Source organism: Aythya marila (genome assembly GCF_965140915.1).
Source record: "Aythya marila genome assembly, chromosome: 1".
Taxonomy (NCBI): Eukaryota; Metazoa; Chordata; class Aves; order Anseriformes; family Anatidae; genus Aythya; species Aythya marila.
The window spans coordinates 132304827-132328267 of record NC_139042.1 but is presented as its reverse complement, the minus strand read 5'-3'; the positions used below and the strand labels follow the sequence as shown (position 1 = coordinate 132328267).

At 40.2% G+C, this 23441-nt stretch overlaps 2 protein-coding genes across 4 annotated transcripts in view; both read left to right on the top strand.

Annotated features, from left to right (window-relative positions):
* Nucleotides 1-10664, top strand: part of PACSIN2 (protein kinase C and casein kinase substrate in neurons 2) — a 41402-nt gene extending 30738 nt beyond the window's left edge. The window contains exons 7-10 of one of the 3 annotated variants that reach the window (XM_082768256.1): nucleotides 177-301; nucleotides 974-1087; nucleotides 2035-2231; nucleotides 6657-10663. In XM_082768256.1, the coding sequence (XP_082624382.1) occupies nucleotides 177-301; nucleotides 974-1087; nucleotides 2035-2231; nucleotides 6657-6769 (549 nt within the window). In that variant the 3' untranslated portion in view covers nucleotides 6770-10663. Of the gene's footprint in view, nucleotides 1-176; nucleotides 302-970; nucleotides 1088-2034; nucleotides 2232-6656 lie in introns of all 3 variants that reach the window. The other 2 variants (XM_082768255.1, XM_082768257.1) reach the window with 2 other exon arrangements.
* Nucleotides 10665-15157: 4493 nt separating this feature from the next.
* Nucleotides 15158-23441, top strand: part of ARFGAP3 (ARF GTPase activating protein 3) — a 33146-nt gene continuing 24862 nt past the window's right edge. The window contains exons 1-3 of the mRNA XM_082778084.1: nucleotides 15158-15300; nucleotides 18950-19068; nucleotides 21845-21917. Coding sequence (XP_082634210.1) covers nucleotides 15232-15300; nucleotides 18950-19068; nucleotides 21845-21917 — 261 coding nt within the window. The 5' untranslated portion in view covers nucleotides 15158-15231. The remainder of the gene's footprint in view (nucleotides 15301-18949; nucleotides 19069-21844; nucleotides 21918-23441) is intronic.

The following is a 23441-nucleotide window of genomic DNA, read 5'->3' as shown; positions in this document are numbered from 1 at the left end:
GCATTGTTAGGATGGATGAGAACTATTATAGAAACATTAAGAGTAACTTACCCTTACAATAACTATTTGTACAGCTGTATGTATGAATGTATGTTCCATAACTCAGTCTGAAAAATTAAATATGATTATTAATTGTTCAATTAGGTTGCTCAATCACTTTTTGCGTTCGTTTTTAGGAGTGGTCTGCGGATCTGAATCGCACTCTCAGTAGAAGAGAAAAGAAGAAGGCTTCTGATGGAGTGACTCTGACTGGTATTAATCAGACAGGAGATCAAGTTTCCCAGCCTAACAAACATAGCAGGTATTTTTTTTCATGCCTAAAAAGACTAAACAGAAAGGACTGTTCAATATTACAAGCTATACAGGATCAAAAAGCCAGTGTACAACTAAACATTACTCACCTGTGAGCATTTTTAAAACAGCTTTCTGCAGCTCACAAAATATTTTGGGAATTATTCTCTATTTCACATTTCTCTTTCCACTGTGAATTATAAGAACCCAAATTACATGAGTAACTGAACTCAGTAGTTAATCTGGGAGTTAGTCTGTTGCTATTTTCCCATCTCTAGAAATGACATTTTACTTTGAAATCTTAGTCTGAAAAATGTGTAGTTGCTTCACAATTCTGGATGTCATTAATACATAACTGTTAGCATCAGCTTCCTCAGAAAGTAATGAAACTGGGTAGAAAAATAGCACTGCCTTTTATTGCAGGCAGTAAGAAAAAAGAAAAATTGTGGTCCACAACAGAAATTCTACTTCTGGAGGAAATGTATCATATGTGAGACTTCCAGAACTTTCTAGGATCTTTCACTACACTTGATGGATAGTGTTTTTTTTTGTTGTTCTTTTTGTTTTTTTTTGGCTGGAGAAGGGGTCTGCTAAGAAACTACTTAATGGGACACCAGTGACAGTGTGTTTACCCTTAAACAGATAGGGTCACCATAATGCTCTTTCTTTTCCAAATTAGCAGTCTTAGTGTCCAGAGTAACACAGTGCAGTCAGTACAATCAAGTTACAATCCCTTTGAAGATGAAGAAGATACTGGGAGTACTGTCAGTGAAAAGGAGGACAATAAGATCAAAAAGTTGGTGAAATGTTGTTTTCTTAATCGTTTTCACACTTGCACTTTCTCTATCCAGGGTTTTCAGTTTTTGGTTTCTGTAACACTATGCTAGTTGGTGCATGAAGTCCTTTTAAGAGGTTGTGTAAGCACAACACTGTAACTTAACTTGTTTTTCCTAACAGATGCCACATCTGTTGCCTTGATCTTCTTTGGTTCGAAACTACTGGGGTTATCGGCAGTTCCTAACAGAACTGCCGTTGCTTTTTTCCTTCCTTTACCAGTCCTATAAAATGTTGAAGTTGATGGGTTTTTCTAATGAAAGTGCTTTGTTTTCTGGAGCTTTACTGCTGTGTTCTCTTGCTGAACAAGTCTGCTTTTATGATTGCTTTCTTTTTGTTTAGGACTTTCTCAGACAGCTGTCTGTTGCTTCAGTATGCCTACCTAGGGATATCGTATCACTGTCTTAAATGGCATGTGCATGCTCAACATTGAACACTTTTTAAACAATCAAATTGTTGCTCTATAATGAGGCTTTTATATTGGTGATTGCAACATACAAAAAGTTAAAAGCTACTGTAGGGGTCCACAGAGAGATGGGAGATTCTACAAAGCAGTTTAAATACCTCATTTTTCTCATCTGATATCTGAACAGCTTTTACCTTTCTAGAATAAATAACCCCATGGATTCTACAAGTTTCTTGTTAGAGAAGTTGCTGGAGTTTATGGGAAAGTTGCCCTTCACTTTTTTCCTTTTCGCTTTTTTTTAACTTGTAAAATGTATTGTAAGAATGTGGCTTTACTTATTTTTCTGATTAAGGCATTGCCAGCTAAAGGTAGATAAGATAGAAATAAAGCTTCAAAACAGGGATTTACAGAGAAGTTTAAGCTTAACTAGGGGAACTGATATGTTGGGGTGTTTCTAATCTCCTAATCAAGGGCAGAAAAAGTAATTTAAAAATTGTTTTTAGTGTTAGCAGCTATGAAAAAAACCAAAGCTACCCTGCAGATTGGTCCGATGAAGAGTCCAACAATCCTTTCTCTTCCACTGATGCAAATGGAGATACCAATCCATTTGATGAAGATGCTTCTCCTGCAATGGAAGTGAGAGTGCGTGCACTCTATGACTATGAGGGCCAAGAGCAAGATGAACTCAGCTTTAAAGCTGGTAAGTGTGCAGCATTCTCTTAAAGCATTTCAAAAGAAGAAATGGGACAAATAAGGAGTTTTTCTCTTCAGCATTTATTTTCTGAAGTCACTTGTCTCTCTGAATGTACAACTCCACTTACAGGATCCTATCTAGCCCCTGTTCTTCCTGATAGCAGTTCTTGGTATCCTGTATTTGGAAGTAATGAATTCTAATCTGTTTGGAAGGTATTGATATATCTGTTTGGTATACTCCCTTCTTACTGTCTTTGTGTTAAACAAAATGGTGAGCTGCAGAACTGATAAACTCATCTCCTTTTCTTAGTTGGTGATAGCAGAAGCTGTTGCTTTTAGCTGTGCACAGATCCTGGCCCCAAAGTTCTTTTTTGAAAAAAAAGAAAAGATTACAGCACCAAATCTTAAAACAATAAATAATACCTAATCAACTGGAAGTACTCTCTTTTTGGTCTCCAATTTTTGACATTGCTGACGTGTTTTTTGTTTGTTTGTTTTAGTTGAAAACTTACGGACAGAATTTTTTCCTTTCACTCCCTCTGGTGTACCTAAGCAGAGTAGCTCTACTGTATTTATCCAGTTTTGTCATCTTTCATTATGTTAGAGTACACTGACTTAAACATCTCCTTTCTTGGGATGACGTCTTGTTTCCCTTGAGCTTTAAAGTCTGTTCCTTTCTTTGCATTTTACCTCCTTGCTGCAGTTGAGAGAACAGAATAGAGGCATACAAGTGACAAGCCTGTGTGACGAGAGACACACAAGTGATAGTATGTTTCCACAATACAAAGTTGTCAAAAGGTTGTGGTGGTTGCATGCCATGGATGCTGCCGCCTCCAGTTTGTATAGGCTAGTTCTTCCAGAAGTTGTGTGCTGAGTGAGTGCCTGAACATCTTTCTGAGCACAGAAATAGGAAACTTTTTTTCAGTTTTTCAGTCTGTACAGCCTGAAGGCAGTACCCTCTAGTGGTGGAAGGTGAAATCTATACTTTTTGACCATGTAACAGGCTGTTGTTCTACTGTCTTGCCTAGAACTGCACGTTAAAAGTTTGCTAAACAGGAAGGTAGAATAAGATTGCATGAGTAGATTAACAAAAACAGAACTTTGGTTTGTGAAAATGAGAGAGGCAATCTATTTAATCATGTCTCTTCTCCTTTGCTTGTTGCTTACTTTTTTTGTCCTGTAATGACTGACGTACTTGTAGAGGACAAACAGGATTCAAGTGTTGAAAGGTCTGAGAAAACTTTTTGTTCCACTTCCCCTTTAGCATTCATAAGAATTATGCTACTCTGCACCATCTGCAATGGGTCTTAGATGTTGCAGCTCAAAATCAGTATAGTAAACAAGTCAATGATGTAGTCAGTTATGTAGTCAATTGATGTGATCAATGAACTGTTAAACTTTCATTTTGCTTATGGGGGGAGGTGATACTCAAAACTGAATACAAATGCAGATTATTTATAAAAACAAATCACCCCATAAAACCCCAGAACCCTGGTGGTACTCTGTCCTTTCACTCTTCCCTCCTCTTTTAATAGTGAAACTCTCTACTTATGGCTTTTCTTTTTTCATAGACAAGTAATATGTGGACTTCCAAAGAGGAGGAATGGGTTGGTTTGGCCTTTAACTTTGTTAAATTATACCTTGACAGAAGAACAGTAGTAACAAAACATCTGGAGCTTTCTCTGGAATGTACAGAAGCTAAAATTATTCTTCATTCTGTAGACTTCAGCTGCTCATTTTTTCTCAGCAGGGGAGGGACATAAGCTAATCTTGAAATGTATGTATTGTGCCTGTAAAGTCAATCTGGCATTCCAAAGGCTTACAGTAATGAGCCTTTCCATGGCAGAACTAGGCAATGTTTGTATACACAGATGTAATGGTTAAGTACAAAGTTAGACATTCTGTACCGGCTGAGTGACTTGTATTAAACCACTTAAACCATGTGGTTCTCAATGGGGGCGGTCCGTAAAAATAAAGTACAGCATGTGTGAACTGTAAGAGGTGTTTGTAGGTTTAACTTAAAAATAGCTTAATGCCTTTTGAAGGAAGAACATTAAAGTACTTTATAACACCAAAGTATATGACTACATCAATCAGAAGAAAGGGATCATGCTAGGCGGTGAGTCCCCTTACAGGAGCTGAATTACAGAATGACTATAGGCAAACGTATGTAGTTTTTACACACAAGTATTAGTGTGACTATGTAGACACTGAACGTGCAATAAACTAAGTAAAAAAAAAAAAACAAACAAAAAACCACACTTGGTCAGGCAGGAGCCAGTTTAAAACATAATCTATTTCTGTGTTCCTGTGTGGACTATGCCTAGACTCTAAGCAGCTGTCAGCACCGGTGAATTGGTGAATTCATTTTGCAGATCTGTTTAAACGTATGTGGATATTTTCCAATTGGATTTCCTTGAGTATTCAAGAATTTTGCCTACAAAGCCTTTACGATCACTTCTGGGCACATGCTGTAGCATATATGCACTGTGTGGCATCCCTCATATGTATATTTTTTTTTCAATGTTTGAAACTAACCTTTTTATTAGTGGATTACTTCATACATGTTTTTCATTGGCAAACAGCTGTGGTAGGCTTCCAAAGAGCAGAATTTACTATCCATACTTTGAGAGCCTTTACAATCCCATAAAAGCATGGGACGTAACTGTCTAGTGTATGTCTAGCGCTCTGCCATGATTGAGAATAAATAGCTACAGCAAATACAAACCATGCAATGTTATCAAAACATGATAGTGTACACACTATTTTTATTGTAGTTGTAAAGACTTTGTTATAACTCTGTTGTGCAGGTAATTGTCAAAAGTGGCAATGTTTCAACAGACCTCCAACTTCACTAGGTTTCCAAGTCCTAGCTGTACAAGTGCAATTGCATGGATGCTTACTGTCAGTGTGGCATGGATTTGATTAGGCATTGATTTCACTTAAAAATACACTTAATAGAAGTGGCAAGGAAGTTTGGAATTGTACACTCTCATTCTGCGTGGCTAGAAATAATCATGAAAAAAATGTAAAATGTCTCCATAAGCCAACTACAATACAGCCTACAGTGCTAAATATTTGTTCATAGCATTCTTTTATTTGTTATCTGGTAGATCTGCAAACTAGAGAAGATGGAGCTTTAACCTTTTATAATTAACAGGGCAACTATAGAAGATGCATGAAGTTCATCCATTTCTAACTCTCTCTCTCTCTCTCTCTCTCTCTCTCTCTCTCTCTCTCTCTCTCTCTCTCTATGTATATATATATATATATATATTTTCCTTAGGCTATTTTTTGTTCAAAATAATATTAAGACTTTTTTAGTACTTCATGTATTTACAGCCATTAGGGACTGGTTAATATCATCAGCATATATTTCCTTTTGCTTACTAAGATGAAACACAAAACTGTTGTATGCAGAGAAATAATTAGATGCAAATAAGTTGCATGTGGGGAAATAATTCCTAGGTGGTGTGGCCTTTTTTTTTTTCATGGTGGACCTTCATATGTTTATAGACAGGATCTTGGAGTCTACAGACACTATAATATCTAAGTATATCCTGAGTGAGAATGTAGAAGATTAGACATGCGCAGTGGTCAAAAAGTGGTTATGTTTATAGTTCATAAATGTCAGGATGAATAATCGGTGTTAGCTCTTGCTGTTTAAGTTAAGAATCAAATTGAGTTACTTTTTTTGAGCTAGAACTCTACATCATCTTCCAGCAATATAAAGCTAGAGCAGTAAAAGTAGTTCTATCCCAATATTTATCTCTTAAAAAGATGAGGAGTGGAAAGATGTTGCAAAGAGTAAGGTGTTAATTTCTTTAAAATCTTCCAGCATCACAGTGGTGTACTGAAAAGCTTCAATTGTAGTTTAAGAGAATTTTACTGCCACTTCTTAATTTTGTAACATCTTACTCCTTATGTTCCACCAACTCTTACACTAGCAAATATTGACAGTAAGCCTGATGAAACATTTCACTTGTGCTGACGTTTTGTTGAGTCATCAGTGTAAGATTATTCTTTTTTGCTTAGAGGTAATTTTACTATCCACAACTATCTTTGACTGTTCATACTTTTAGATATAAGGGAGCCTTCGATCTTGTAGTGAAATAACACCATGTATAAGTTGAAAAAAGTTGCATTCTTTTATTGTGTTTAAAATGCTATTCTTGAAATTGTATTAGTGTAATGTTTTAGTTTCAAAGTAGCTCCCTTCCCCCTCTTTTCTTGAAACTGGGGGCCTTTCATCCTATATGTAAATCTGTGGGTGGTATTAGTATCAAAAGAATGAAGAGCAGAGAAGTTTTCTGCTGGTACCTTAGGTGAGCAGGGGAAGAAAAGTGGACACTTTAGAAATTGTTGTCTTATCTTTCTGTTGGTGTTACTTAGAGGGTTACAGATTTATTAACAGTGCTCCTTCTTTTTGCAGGGGATGAATTAACTAAAATGGAGAATGAAGATGAACAGGGTTGGTGCAAAGGACGTCTGGATAATGGACAAGTTGGTTTATACCCAGCAAACTATGTAGAACCGATCCAGTGACAAAGGACAAAGTTAATATAGAAGTATTACAAAAGCTTTGAAGGCCTGTACAGTATATATTTAAAGTGAGAGGAAGCTGAATGATGTATAGAGTGTATATATTTTAATGGAAAGGAGAGACAGCTTGATATTGAAATCATAGCGATTTAAAGACAAGTTACAACTATTTTGATGTTTTCAGAACTTGTACTCAATGCAGTGGAAAGGGGTTAGGTGGAAAAATAATGATAGGAAAAATACTACTTAAGCTTTCTCTTCCCACATGGTCTGTTATTGTGAGTCTTAAAAACTTTTTTGCATTTTCTATGCTTGTGCCTCATCCTACCCAAGGTATGTGGCTTATGCTGACTTCTGTTTAATCGGTTATTTTAAGTGACCTTCAGTAATTTGCAACTTGAATTTTTAAGGTTATCATAGTTAATTTTCTATTTGTTCTTAGAAATGTCTGAAAGATGCAGTATTTTTTTATTTAAATGCTATGTAGTTAAGCACCTTTTTGTATGCTTGATCAAATAATACTTAAATTATGACATAGATTTAGTCAACAGTTGACTGAATGAAAACTCTTTCCATGTTGTAGTAATCTTTGTTTTCAGTGTGGCTTGAAGCTGTAAAACAAATACTGTATTTAATAATTATCTGTTACAGAAGGTTATTTGTAGCAGGTCATGGGTTGGGATTCTGTTATGAATGTTGTTTACGTGGTTTGACACTTAAATGAGTTTTCCACCTAGATTTTAAAGAGCACTCTATAAACAAAAAAATAAATCATACATAAGCCCCGGAATACTAGCTATTTCCAGCATGTTTGCAGGGAAAACAAACAAACAACAACAACAACAAAAAAAAAACTCCTTTTAACTGCTAATGATTTTTGGGTAATTTGAAATGTTAAATCTGTGAAGACTAATTTTTTTGAACAAAGATTGTAAAATAGACCATAATGCTTTTATTAAGAGGTTATCTGTTGTGTATATGTATATATAATTTGACATTCCAAAATATAAAGAGCATTGCTATTAGTTACAAAGCCTTTCAATGTGGATAAGATTTAGACTGGCTTAAGAGTTTAAATTATAGGTATATTTAAATCTGCTCTCCTGCCATGTTCATTACTGTACTATAGACAAAGTATTCTGTGATTTAGATTTTTGGAAGTACAGTAAATACACTAGCATACTTAAAATCTGTATTTTGGATAAATATGTGGGTCAAAAAATAAACTAGCATTAGTCCTTACATGGATTATTGTAGCAGAACACTGTAAAAAAAACAAACTACATTTGTTTGCAGTTGCAACTCAGTCATCTGTAATCCTGTCAAATAGTATGGCATTTGTGACATTTAAAACTGGGTTTTAAATTACAGCAGATTTGTGTTTAAAAATCTCAATTATCAGGTGAGTAGATATGCTACTTTAGGAAGCTACACTGTAATTAAACTAACAAATCTATTTTGAGGTAACTATAAAACACTGTTGGTAGTTTTGAACCTTTTTTTTGAGCTTATAGGTATATTTAGTCAACATTTTCAATGAATCAAAATGTGCAAGCTTAGAAAGTGGATGTATGTATGTGTCTGTCAAGGAAAACTTACCAACATAATTGTTCATCCACAAGATGGTTACTGAATTTGTCAGGAATTACTGCTTTGGGTCTCTGTATTGTAATATATTTTAGAAAACAATAAAATCTGTTAATCTCTTAAATACACAGAATGCATTCTTCTTAATTTTTCATAGTATGTGAAAATACTCTTATGAAGTAAATAATGCATTTCATTGCAGTTCAAGATGACAAAATGTATATTGTCTAAAAGAATCATAAAGAAGAGTATGCAGTTAATAGTGTTGTGCTGTTAACAAGAGGAGGTGCAGTGCACAGGGGCTCTTTGTAAGGAGACACTGCAGCGAAATGCTTATGGAAGAAGAGGAGATTCATGTCTTTTGTGATTATGTGAAATCTACTGTGAGGGTGCTTTCCCTGGTATGGTCAAGTCTGATATAGCTTGGGTGAGCAGCTGAGCTTTAAAAAAAATAATAATACATGAATCTTTTCTCTGTGGGCTTTTGCTGACTGGTAGTGAATAATATAGTGGTTCTTGTAATTGCTAGCCAGAAGTTTTATTTAGTCTCCCACATCAATACTGTATGTGTATCTTTTAATCTAAATGAAGTACTACTGCTGGTTGTCAGATTTAGTAAAGTAACCATAGAATTGAAGAGGAAGGGACCACATGAGGTCCCTAGTCCAGTGTCTAATTTAAAGCACAGTCAACTCTGCATTCAGGCCTTATAGCTGGTCTGGAAAACTTCCAAGGACTGACTCCTTAAGTTCACTGTTCAAACTGTTACAGTGCTTAATTATCCTTATTGTGTTGTCTACACACACACGTACACACACACGTACACGCACCTTTCTCTGCAGTTAAAACCTGTCCTATTGCAATGTGACCATTGTTTCTTGTTCTTCTGTACTTGAATGGTGCCTGTCTCTGTTGTCTTCATAGCCTCCAAGTAGGTGGAGGAAAGCTGCTGTTAGGACCCCCTGAGTCATCTCTTTTCCAGGCTGAACAAGTCCTGTTTCCTCAGCCTCTCCTCACAGAACATGTGCTTAATTCCCCTAATTTGTCTAGTTAACAAGGCATAGCAAGAGAGTCTTTTATTTAAAAAACAAAATGAAATAAAAAGAGGGTATTTTATTAGTGAATGTGTAGAGATAAGCAGCTCCATATGCATATTCCAAAGTAATATTAAAGTTCCTCTTAATTTGTTATTTCTGAAGCTTTTAAAGCTTGACACCAAAATTATGAGCTCTTTTGTTGTCAGGCTGCGTCTTAATTTCCTTGTGTTTTTATACTGTAGTTTACGAGATAAAAATCTGTATACATATGCAAGATTCTAAAAGCAGAGATATACTCTGCGTAATCATGTTATTGCCCTTACTTTGTCAGTTGAACAAACCAATCCATTGCTATTATCTCTTGCTGAGATGTCTGTAGAGTTGGTCTGATGTACTAAAACTGTTTTTTGCCATGGCTGAGCTGATAATTTTGAAAAAAAAAATCATTTGAAAAGCTAAGAATTAAAGCAGGCTTCACAACTGGAGATAGGTAGAGATGCTGGGTCTTCTAATTGGAAACCACTGTAGATAGGTGAGATAGCTTTGACCTAATCTGTTGATCTGGGTTGTTTTAAAATAGCTGTAGATTATTGTAAAACAAAGGAGAAAAGGGAGAGAATGGTATACTGAAGGGTATATGCAGCAGTACCTCCTGTTCTCCTAGAATTGTCTCAAAAAGAAAAAAAAAAAAAAAAAAAAAACCTCTAAGATTACATAATCAATTTTTAAACCTTTTTCCAGCTTTTTCCAACCTTTCTGGTTTGGCAGAAAGTTATTCACCTCAGAACATCAGGGAGCTTGCTAATTGTGGATGAAAGCATACCTAGTGGTCAGTTTAATATTTCAGCCTGCTTTACCTCTTTTCTCCTGTTAGAAATTCAGATTCCTGTGTGATATGACATTAATCCTCTAACAAAAAGTTTCAAAAGTACTTTACAGGGTTCTTGAACCTTCCATTCAGGAAATAGCACCTATGTACACTTGAAGTTTTACTGAGCACCTGTCTACGTTGCAGAAGGTGTAACCTCTTCTCTGTAGAGAAGACTGACTGTAGAATGTTAAATGAGGTCGGTGCCAGTGGCATGTAGTGGGTACCTTGGGAAGTATATAGAAACAGGACAATACATAGTGATGCTTCTTTCAGCTGTCAACAATCTGTATCTTTGATCTATGAGGTAAGAAACTAAATTTTCTTCCTAATTTTGAACACTCAATTTACTGCATTGGCAACAACTGAACAGCAAACTACTCTCAAGAAACCTTGCCTGTGTATGAACTGATTGTTTCTTGATGTTATCAGTACAAACAATGCATTTTAGTACTAAATAAAAGTGTATTATTGATATGGTGAACTGGTTTCGAGTGGTTTTTAATGTAGTTAACATTCCTAAGCTTCATTCCCACGTTGTGGAAGTAGGCATTTGGATGCTTGCTCTCTCTACTCCAGAGAGATTTGCTGGATGGATTGTGCATACTGGAAAGATAGGTGTCTGGGACTATGTTGTATGTTTAAGGATATTTGCAGGAGAGAAGGTAACCTAAAATTTCTAGAGGTGTAGTTGGCATGAAGCAGCATGTTACCATTATGCACTATGTATGTGAGCAGTGACAAATCTTGCTCGGTGTGACCAAATTTTTCAAAGGATGTGAAGCACAGGCAAGGGAGCATAGGGTATGGAGGGTATTTCCAAATTATTTTGAACAAATCAGCATTCTTTCTCAAGGACAAAGTGACAGTGCAACTTACTGTGTATAATGGGGTCAGAGAAGGAATATGTGCTTAGACTTATGGTCTTAAACATTTTTTGTTAATGTGTCTTTTTTTTTTTTTGGCAGGGATGGTGTTAATTTTCTTCATAGTAGCTCATATGGGGCTGTGTTTTGGATTTGTGATGAAAATAGTGTTGATAACACACTGTTTCGGTTGTTTCTGAGCAGTGCTTACATGGTGTTTACCAAGGTCTTTTCTGTTTCTCTCACTGCACTGCCAGTGAGGAGGCTAGGGGTGCACGAGAAGCTGGGAGGGGGGGCACAGGCAAACAGCTAACCCAAACTGACCAAAGGCACAACCTATACCATATGGCATCATGCTCAGCAATAAAAGCTGGGGGCTATTCACCAGGCCTGCTGTTGCATGGGGACTGGCTGGGTGTTGGCTTGTGGTGAACAATTGCTTTTTTTTTGGTATCACTTTTTTTTTTTTTTTTTGGTAAACTGTCTATCTCAACCCACTAGTTTTCTACCTTTAGCCCTTCCAATTATCTTCTCCCATCCTGCTGGGAATGGGGAGTGATCAAGTGGCTGGGTGGTGCTTAGCTGTCTAGCAGTGTTAAACCACAACAGTGAAGATGAAAATCAGCTGAGGGTTGAGAATGTGAGCAATGTCTGATGGGGGGAGTCAGTCTTGCTCACAGTGCTGGTCTACTACTGGTTCTGGTTAAGGACCTGCATTGCATCTAACAGCTGCTCACCAAAGTAGAGGACACTCAGTGCCCAATCTACAGGCACCCTTGAACAGTAGGTGTTTTTTGTTTTTGTTTTTTTTTAATTATTATTATTTTTAATTTACTCAACATGCAAGAGCAGCTAGTGAATTATGAGTACTACCTTTTCTCTGGCAGAGCTCAGCCATTCTTTTTACTGTTACCTCCATTCATTCATTGTATATCACCTTTCTTCCACAACCATGAGGCTGGTCTTAGGACTGCTTCCAGGATGTGCTTATCTCCCCCAGGTTCTTAAGTGTGTGCTACATGTTTTTCATGCATTTGGTCTAGAACTCATCTCCTAGCAATCAGCTGAGCTTGCAATTTGCAACAGGAGTCTGTCTAGCCTGCACACCCATGTAGCTGAATTGCAAGGTGTGGCCTTAGGATAGAGGCACAGTGAGAGATACAAACAGCGTAGAGCGTTTCTGAACACTGTCAAGAATCACAGAACTGTAGGGGTTGGAAGGGACCTCGAAAGATCATTGGGTCCAACCCCCCTGCCAAAGCAGGTTCCTCAGAGCAGGCTGCCCAGGTAGGCGTCCAGACAGGCCTTGAATATCTCCAGAGAAGGAGACTCCACAACCTCCCTGGGCAGCCTGTACCAATGCTCCGTCACCCTCTTCACTCTCACCGTGGAGAAGTTCTTCTGCATGTCAGTGCAGAACTTCCCATGCTCCATTTTGTGGCCATTGCCCCTTGTCCTATCCCCACAAACCACTGAGAAGAGTTTGGCTACATCCTTCTGTCCCCCACCCCACAGATACTTATATACACTGAGGAGATCCCCTCTAAGTCTTCTGTTCTCCAGGCTGAACAGACCCAGGTCTCTCAGCCTTTCCTCATAAGGAAGATGCTCCAGGCCCCGTATCATTTTTGTGGCCCTCTGCTGGACTCTTTCCAGGAGATTCCTGTCCTTCTTGTACTGGGGAGCCCAGAACTGGACACAGTACTCCAGGTGAGGCCTGACCAGGGCAGAGTAGAGGGGGAGGATCACCTCCCTTGACCTGCTGGCCATGCTCCTTTTAATGCACACCAGGATCCCATTAGCCCTGTTGGCCACAAGGGCACAGTGCTGGCTCATGGTCAACCTGTCGTCCACCAGGACCCCCAGGTCCTTCTCAGAGCTCCTCTCCAGCAGGTCATCCCCCAGCCTGTACTGATACATGCGGTTGTTCCTTCCCAGATGCAGGACTCTACACTTGCTCTTGTTAAATCTCATTTGGTTTCTTCCTGCCCACCTCTCCAGCTGGTCCAGGTCTCGCTGAATGGCAGCACAGCCTTCTGGTGTGTCAGCCACTCCTCCCAGCTTTGTGTCATCGGTGTACTTGCTGAGGGCAGACACTATTCCCTCATCAAGGTCGTCAACTAAGATGTTGAACAAGACCAGAAGATGTTGAACAAGACCGGACAGGTACATTTTTACTTCATGGATGGAGATTTGTGTGTTCTCTGTTCAAAGTGGCTCTGAATAACTAGCAGAGTTAATTTTTACATCCTGACTCAAGGGCGGAGACATGCCATTTCCTGAAATAGGAGGCCAGTGAAAGAACCAGCATCCCACAGTGTTATTTGCACTTCACAAGTTGTATGCTGATTTACCAGGGCTGCTGTAGTGGCAGGAGCTATCTGCCTTTGTGTGTTGCTTGGGGGTGGGCAGTAGTGCAGCTAAGAGAGTACAGGACAATAAGTAAGATCATCCTTTTCTGGGATTGTGCCAGACAGATAAACCTTCAAGATTGCCTTGTTTTTCTGATGTTAATTGTTTTTGATAATGGCAAGATCATACCTCTCCTGCTTTTTTTTTTTTTTTTTTTTTTTTAATAGTACCTTAGCTTTATAAGTATAGTAACGATAAAGCTGAAGTAATGGACTCTTTCTCCTTTGTGGAAATTTCTTGGCAACTCTTTCTCCCTCTGAGGCCAGTGGCAGCCCTCATGCAGTCAGATGGGATTTGGTAAGCATCTCTGGACAGGAGTGTGCTGTAGGGCTCCTATGACTCACAGGCTGTCTTCCTGAAATGTGAACTTCACTCATAGAGTGAAGACATATCTCTTGTTAGGCATTCCTGATCCCAGGTGACTGCCATGGGGTCTGATTATGTTTGCTGGTATGGAGTTATGCGTATACAGGCTCAGTTATTTTAAGTCTAGTCCCAGTGTTATTTGGCTATATGCATACAGATGTTTTTTGGACTGCTATCCTATAATATAATCAATCCCACCATCTGTGACATAGTGTCAGCCTGAACAAAGTTGATCTGTAGTGGAGGCTGCTGGCCTGCTGCAGGAATTGTCAATACCTCAAAAACGAGTGAAATGTTCGTGTGTTCAGCTGCCTGTCAGGATAACAAACAACTGACTTGTACTGATCAGCAAAGGCACTATTGGTTCATGTGCCTCTGATTCGCAGTGCTGAGGGCCTGGTGCAGGGGACAGCAGGCAGCAGGTGTTCCAGCAGTGATTCCCAAACCTATGCCTCCCCCAAGACTGCTGGTGGCTTGCAGCAACATGCATTGTGTGGATGTTTTGTGCAACATTGCCACAACCCTGATTGTAATGGCTTTCATCACCCTGGACTATTTCCTCATTGACAGGTAAGAATGGGGGGCTGTTAGCTGCTGTGGAAGAGAGTGAAACGAGGTGCTGAAGTTAGACTGTCATGGAAGGACTTGAACATGGCTATTTTGGGCCCTAGATAATCTATGGTGCTGCTGTTAGCAGAAGGCTAGAGCAGCCACTCTCCAGAACACCCTCCAAATTGAAAGAAAATGTATTATAGAAAATTTGTCCAAACTCTGGTTGTTCCTTACATGGCCAATTACACCTCAGAAGAGTAGGGGAGATGGGGGTGTAACACCTTGAGACCCCGGTGCTCTCTGATGAGTAGGAGTGCTGAGGGGCCAAGCTCTGCCACAAGCACCCTGTCCCTGGTCACATAGTTCAGTGCTAATGCTGAGCGGGAACGATGGTTTCACAAGAAATTTTTACAGAGCGCTTGAAACCTACTCATTGGATAAAGCATGTTATCTAAGTAGGCACGTTATCACCTGCCCCACGTCATTTTTTTCCCAAACCAGCCACCAGCACAGCTGTTGTCCTTCCATGTTTAATTTATTTTTCGCCCCGAGGCGCTGGGGCTCCTCAGGCGCAGGCCCCCTGCCCGCTATCTCAGGGAGCCCGGCCCCCCCCGCCTGTACCCACGGCAACCGCCGCCTCCTTTCGCCACGCCGGCGGCCGCAGGCGGGCGGCTCCCCGAGGTCCCGCCCTGCGCGGCGGGGCGGGGCGGCCGGCGGCGGAGCGGGCGGCAGCGGCGGCGGTTTCTCCGTGGCGGCCCTCCTGCCTCGCCCGCCGCCATGTGCGAGCCCAGCAAGCAGGACATCGCCGCCATCTTCAAGCGGCTCCGCTCCGTGCCCACCAACAAGGTGAGGGCGGCGGGAGGACGGGGCGCCGGAGAGCGGGGGGAGGCGGCGGCCGGGCTCCGCCGTGGCGGTGACACGTCGCACTGCCCGAGGGCGGGGCGCCCCGGGGCCCGGCGGGGTTCCGCTGTCCGCCAGCCGCTCCCGGAGGGGCGGCTGGGGCTTGCCGTGGCCGCGGAGGCCTGCTCCTCGTCCCACCGAGCCCCGACACATACACACCTGTATATATACATACATATATATACACATATACGCACCTCTGTGCTGCGCTAGGTGAGGTGCATGGTGGTAGCTCCCAGGGCACGTGAGGCTAGGGAAAACGATTCTCATTTAAATAAGCGTGCAGTTTAACGTGTGGATTGTAGCGTGTTTGAGTAACTGTCTTGAAAATAGCGTACCTGTAATTCGTCCTCTGGTTTCCTTTGGTTAGCATGAGAAACAGCTTTTTGGAATTTTCATGTCTTTGTGTACAGGATCGCCTGACAAGGTTTAACGAATGCTTTACAGTTATTAAATGGGATGTATTTTGTACACATAAAAGACATTCATAGTCCTTAAGGTACCCAATATTGTTTAAACGTTTATAAAGCTCACCAGTTGTGATAACTTGTACCCTGAGACTGTGGTATATAGACTCTTTTAGTTTGCACAAATCTGTTCCTCTGAAACAGGTAGTTTTTGGTTCCTGTTCTCTGGTTCATTCTCTTCTCTTGTTGAAGATAGCATTCGTGTCTCTGCTTGGAGACCTAAATCAAGGATCTGAACTGGCTGAAAACCAAGTAGGCGTGCTGTGGTGGTGGTTTATTAGTTCTGCAGTTTTGTTATTACAGTGCGAATTGTGGGGTTTGTGTGTCTGTTGGGAAGTGTTGTGGTCATGTTCCCTCCCTCCCCCCACCCCAGCAGAATATACTATAGTACATCTCACTCAAGTCATTTTAAGTTTACAATGCTTCTAGTCCAGCTTCCAGTCCAGTTTCCTTCTGTTGGCAAATGCTTCTTCTCCCTCCCTTACACTGGTATTGCTGATGATGTGGCCATGATGTGAGTTGGACCTACCTTTGCTCTGAGTCAAAGCGCTTTTGTAGTGTTGGTTTCCAGTAGGATCAACAAGACAGATTATTACTGCTGATGCAAGAAAAGAAAGCATATCAGGATACAGCGGTTGGAAAGGAACAGAGTGGCTGCTCGGATGAAGATTACCTTTGACCAGTCGCGAAACTGCCACCTGAGTAGCAGTGGGTCCAGCATTCAGGCGGCTGTGTGCTGGTCTTGCACAACAGGGATAGCGAGCATGGAGATACGAAACTATCTGTGGCAGCAGCAACACTGTGTGGTTAAAAGTGCCTTTCTAACACTGACCTCAGTGACAGGTGATTGCTGAGCCCCACCAGCTCTTTGGAAGTGTCAAAGCTAGCATTTCCAGAGGCTGTATATTACCATGTTGCCATATCCAACAACAACGTGTACTATGAACTTATTTACCAACAGGCATAAAGGATCTGTTAACTTCAACCTCTCATACAAGATGAATCCTGTTTGTTTTAATGACTTGCTGTGGACCTGTCCTTTTGTTCATTCTGGTAAAAACATCTTGATTGCAACTTTTACTCCTTTTTTTTCTCCGAAGTGACTGTTCCCGAGTCTAGACTGTCCTGAAATGCTTGAACACTAAAAGAGCAAAAATAATACAGGTGTAGTTAAAAAGAAATAGATTATTTAGGTGTATCCTTCAAATTAGTTTTTTATGAAGACTTTCATATCTTAGTTGTACCTAACTCACTCCAATAAACACAGTTGCCATATTTAAAATGGAAATGATTTCATAGGTAGGCTCTGAAATCCCTTTTAATTTTGTTTTAATTTCTTGTTACAATTTATGTGGTGGAAAGCACTCTAAAATGAGGAAGCCAAGCAACATGAGTGTAAGTTAACTTATGCTTATTTGTTTCAGTAAGTTAACTTGATAAAATGTTTCTATTTCTGTCACATAACATGATGGAAATGATAGTTCTTACGTTACTTTCACAAGAAAACTAGTTGTCATTCTGAGTTGCATCACAATCCTTAAAGCTACAATTTTTGAATAATTTTCACAGGTGTCTGATAGATGGTTGATAAGGTCCTGGATATGTGAAGCCAGTGAGCTATGCTGCTTTGTGGCAGCTAGCTTCCAAGGTGATGCAATTAACTTTTAAGAAGCTGAAATTAAGAAGCACTTATATTTGTTCCAGGAAAGGGATGTTAATAACAGAACCTTTTTAACCGTGGGATTTTTTTAACCACCTGGTAATGCTTAAGATTCTCTTTTCCAATTTCTGCTCTGAGGAATTTCAATGAAACTTACAGCTCTAAGTCTGCTCTTCTCTCTTGTGTTAGAAGCAGGACCAAGGCTGTTGTCTTGGCTTTGATCTCCAACAATCTTGTCTTATTTTGTTGTCTTCATCCTACTTTTGGCCTAGTAAGAAACTGTTTGAATACAGCCAATTTAAAGTGAAGATGAGGTAATTTATTTATTTATATTGGAATTAGCTCAAAGAATGGAGGGAATTGAGGAAAAGCGGATGAATTCTGACTACTTCAGGCTGTATGTTCTCTTGTGATGTGGCATACATGAAGAGTTACTCATTCTTTTTCCCTAACTTCCTGCATATCATTCTCCTACCTGTGCTTACTTCAGGGCATCTCTCCAGTCCCTCCTTCTATCCCTCATTCTGTGTGGATTTTCTCTTATTTCTTCTTTCTGCTGTATGTCAGTGGATGACCCTGTTTGCACAAACAGTACTGGGACACATACATGCTTTCCAGACTCCTTTCCTTCCAGTAGTGCACTGTTAAGCCTCCATAGAGAGAGAAAGAGTGGACTTGCATATGCAGAAACTGTAACCTCCATGCTTTCCATTTGTGTTGCAGGTTATTGGTCTAACTGAAGCCCAGACTTAAAAATGTTTTTATTGAGGATGAGTCGGTGTTGAATCTGATGGTGAACTTGTGCCTGATAAATGCGCACTGCGTAAGATACAGAGACCCACAGTAAAGCTAGGAGTTTAGCCTCAAAGTGCTCTTGGGCATCTACTTGAAATTAATTTGGTTAGTGATAGGTTAGCTGACTTGAATGTAAACTCAGGGCTTGTTTGATTGGGTATGTAGACACAAATCTCTAGTTACATCAGTGTAGTTTCTAGCAAGGAGACTTGTTAGTGTTTCTGTTTGTTTGTTTGTTTGTTTTTTTCTTCCCAGCCTGTCAAGGAAGTGAAAACATTTCTTAAAAGCTTTTGTGTATCAGTAGTGTTGGAAGTGTGTACTTAAGTTGGAAGTGTTAAATGTGTACTTGAACTAGATTGATGTGGGTTCTCTGCCCCACTGTTTTTCAACCTGTGATCTACGTATAAACTGATGATGGACAGAAACCAGGAGTTTGTGTTGTCCTGTCTAGTTTGGGTGAAGGCATATGAGTTTGGGCAGGTTGTGCAACTACTCTTTATAAAATTAGGGTTATGTGAAGTTGTCATGTAATCTGTGCTGGAAGGATGACATCCATGCTATAAGGATGAATTCATTAAATTCTGATCACTACAAGGATGTTAGAATGACCTATAATACAACTTTAACAAGTGGTTATGCATAAGTCACATTAATGATTTTTATTTTCTTAAAGGTATGTTTTGACTGCGGGTCAAAAAACCCTAGCTGGGCAAGCATAACATACGGAGTTTTTCTTTGTATCGATTGTTCAGGGACCCATCGATCCCTTGGTGTTCACTTAAGTTTCATTCGGTAAGTAGTTTGTATACTTTTTACATTAAAAATGGTATTTTTTCAACTTCTGATGTTTTTTATTTTGTTGAGATGGCTGTTCAGAGAGGAAAATGCATTCTTAATTTCTGATTGAAAGTTTTTAATGTTTGTAAAAGCTTTGATTTATCTGATAGCTACTTGGGAATGAGGTAAATAGGTAGGCTTCGGTAGAATTTGTACCTTGCATACATTCCCATTACCTGCTTCTAGTATTTGTTAGTAGCGCATATTTGTTGGCAGATTTTTTTGTACATTGAAGATTATGGCTTCTATAGGTAGGTCAGTGATAAAAGGAAGACTAATGGAATTGTGGGCCCGCTCCAGAAGGAAACAGGAGACCTGATCACCCAGGATATAGAGATGGCAGAGGTACTTCATGACTTTTTTGCCTCAGTCTTCTCTGACAAGAGCTCCAACCATATAGCCCAAGCCCCAGAAGAAAAGGCAGGGACTGGGATAATGAAAAACCACCCATTGTAGGAGAAGATCAGGTTCAAGACCAGCTAAGGAAGCTGAAGGTGCACAAGTCCATGGGACCTGCTGAGGTACGTCCACGGGTCCTGAGGGAATTGGCAGATGTAGTTGGTAAGCCACAGTCCATCATATTTGAGAAGTCGTGGCAGTCCAGTGAACTGGAAGAGGGGAAATAAAACCCACATTTTTAAAGAGGGGAAAAAAGGAAGAGCTAATGAACTACAGGCCAGTAAGTCTCACCTCTGTGCCTGGCAAGATCATGGAGCAGATTTTCCCGGAAACTATGCAAAGGCACCTGGAAAACAAGGAGGTGATTGGTGACAGCCAACACAGCTTCACTAAGGGCCAATTGTGCCTGACAAATGTGGTGGCCTTCTCTGATGGCGTTACAGCATTGGATAGGGGAAGAATAACTGAAAAATAACTGACAAATGCAACGCATTTTATGCTGTCCCCAATGATATCCTTGTCTCTAAATTGAAAAGACATGGATTTGATGAATGGGCCCACACGGTGGGTAAGGAATTGGATGGTTACGCTCAGAGTTGTAGTCAACAGCTCACTGTCCAAGCAGAGATCAGTGATGAGTGGCGTTCCTCAGGGGGTAAGTACTGGGACCAGTGCCATTTAACATTTTTGTCGGTGACATGGAGAGTGGGATTGAGGGTACCCTTGGCAAGTCTGCTGATGACACCAAGCTGCGTGGTGCAGTCAACAGGCTTAGAGGGAAGGGATGCCATCCAGAGGGACCTGGGCAGGCCTGAAAGGTAGGCCCGTGAGGATCTCGTGAAGTTCAACAAGGCCAAGCATGAGGTCCTGTACCTGTGTTGGGGCAATCCCCAGCACAGATACAGGCTGGGTGGAAAATGGATTGAGAGCAGCCCTGAGGAGAAGGACCTGGGGGGGTGATGGTTGATGAGAAGTTTAACGTGAGCCAGCAATGTATGCTTGCAGCCCAGAAAGCCACCCATATCCTGGGCTGCATCAAAAGGAGCATGGCCAGCAGGGTGAGGGATGTGATCGTCGCTCTCTGCTCTGCTCTCGTGAGACCCCACCTAGAGCACTGCATTCAGCTCTGGGGCCCCAGCACAAGAAGGACATGGACCTGTTGGAGCAAGCCTAGAGAAGGGCAATGAGAATGATTCAAGGGCTGGAGCACCTCTCCTGTGAAGATGGGTCAAGGAAGTTGGGGATGTTCAGCCTGGAGAAGAGAAGGGTCTGGGGAGACCTTATAGCAGCCTTCTAGTACCTAAAGGGGGCCTACAGGAAAGCTGGAGGGTTGTTAGGGCATGTAGTGATAGGACAAGGAGTAATGGATTTAAACTGAAAGAAGGTAGATTTAGCTTAGATATTAGGAAGAAATTCTTCACTCAGAGGGTGAGGCACTAGCACAGGCTGCCCAGAGAAGCTGTGGATGCCCCATCCCAGGAGGTGTTTGAGGCCAGGCTGGATGGGGCCTTGGGCAACTTGGTCTGGTGGGAGGTGTCCCTGCCCATGACAGAGGGGTTGGAACTGGATGATGTTGGAAGTCCCTTCCAACCCAAACCATTCTGTGAGTCTGTGATGAAAACAAAGAAGTGAGTAAGCACGTTGAAGCGTTCTATCATTTTTCCAGTCAAGACTGAGGCAAATACTACTTTATTATTTACTACTTATCTTCAGCAGTGCTACAGTATATTGATCATAATGATAATCTGACAGTCTAGCAAGCCAGTTTAGAGACCTAAATATTTTTTATTTTTTTTTTTGCCAACTGTGCTTCCTGAAGTAGTTCAGTACTAGCACTGTGGTGGCAACATAATGGGGTAGGAAGTGAGGGGTTTTTTGTAAAGGACTATACTCCCCTTTGGTGGCAGCACTTGGATAGGCTCAGTCAGTTGGTGCAGTTTTAATGAGCTTCTCGTATTTCAGGTGAGTAACCCAATTTATGTCCTATAGGTGTATTTGTCCTATTAAATAGAACCTTCCATTTCATATATGTAACTGCTGGAAGTGTGTGAGAGCAATGCATCTAAGAATGGACTGCAGATAAAAGCAGCTGTTTTTTATCAACTAAAATCTGTATTTTTCCTCTGTTGCTTTGTCACTGTATAAAAGAATGTTACAAAGGGGTCTTTCAAGAATGCATTCCTGATGATCACAGTATTATGACTGTTAGAATTCTCATATTCAGTGCTCCCTCTACCACCCCCAGATAATTTTGGAAATAAACTCTTTACACAAACAAGGTAGATTTTAAATGTCTGTGAAGATAACATTAAAAATATTTCCTTCTCTTCAGATCTACAGAACTGGATTCCAATTGGTCTTGGTTTCAACTGAGATGCATGCAAGTTGGAGGAAATGCAAATGCTGTATGTACTCTTGAGTGTTTGCCGTGCACATTGAAGCTTGTTAGGTTTGGAAGCTATTGTCTTTCCTTATTGGCTCACATCTTTTAGAATATTTTTATTTCTCCAATCCATTTCTCTACTTCTTCTTGTTTTTAAGAATTCTTTTGAGTGCTGATTTCACTTTCCATACTTCTTGCAACTTTTTCATGTAGGTATAGTCTGCAAAAGTTTTTTTTCTTAGAAGTCATTAATAAAAATCACTGAAAAGACTAGACCAGATTCCTTGAAAATGCATCTAATTTAACAGCAAAACATTGATAACTGATGAAAGATGGCCTTACATCTGCTTGTAAACCTAGTTAACAAGTGTTTTCCTGTGACCTTATTTCTGTATGTAGTTCATGAACATGTCTTGCCAAAGGTCATGTCACTGCTGAAGTCAAGATATGACTTAGGCTTTAGGTACAGTTAAAGTAAAGATAAGATGTGCTACACTGTCAGAGAGAGGAAATGGCAATGTTTTGGCTAATTGATATAATCTGTTACTTTTGATTTAATTCTTTTACATACTCAAAAATAAGTTTGTTTCATAATATTTTCTTTTAAACTAAGGTTTTGTGTTGACTGCTGTATTGTCCTCAATTTCCTTTTAAAAAGACAATACTTTCTTCAGTCAGCTCCTCTGGAATCTTACCTCTTTTCCCATATGTTTTTTTCAAAGATCAACCACTGGTAGTTAAGATTGCTTCCCTAAGCTGTATTACTCTGTGTCCAAACATGTAACTTTCATAAGAAACTTCTACTTTTCTTCCAGTGCCCTGGAAACTTACCCCTTATCTTTCTTCATGTGTTTTTAGTCCTTAAACGTTGTTTAAGAAACTGTAAGTCTTGAGCTTCTTTGTGTTCCATCTCAACCAAGCTTTAATTCCATTTACAATTTCTTAATTTGCTTTCTTAATCTGCTTTCCTTGAGTCTTGTGATTGTAATATTCTCCTAAATCTTACCATCTCTGAATTTAATATTTAATGTTTTAAATATTTCAGTATTAGAATATTTTAAATATTTCCATACAAAGAACGATGAATTGAGCAAGGATCATTATTATTTATCTTCCCCTTCTGCATTTTCCAGTCAAACCATCTTCTTTGAATTAGGCATTCAGCATGTCACTGTCTCTGGTTTGCAGATCTGAGTGGTTGTGTAACTTCAGAACTAAAGTGGTGTTTTTACCCTATTTTTTCTGTCTATCCTTTCTAAGTTGTATCTTTCTGTATAATGCAGTGTCCTGGTTTCAGTTAGAACAGAATTAATTTTCTTCCTAGTAGCTGGTGGAATGCTGTGTTTTGGCTTAGGATGAGAAGAGTGCTGATAACACCCCGATGGTTTAATTGTTGCAGAGCAGTGCTTGTACCAAGCCAAGGACATCTCAGCCTTTTGCTCTATCCTGCCAACAGGCAGGTTGGGGGTGCAGTAAGAGCTGGGAGGGGACAGACCCAGGACAGGTGACCCAAACTAGCCAAAGGGGTATTCCATACCATCTGACG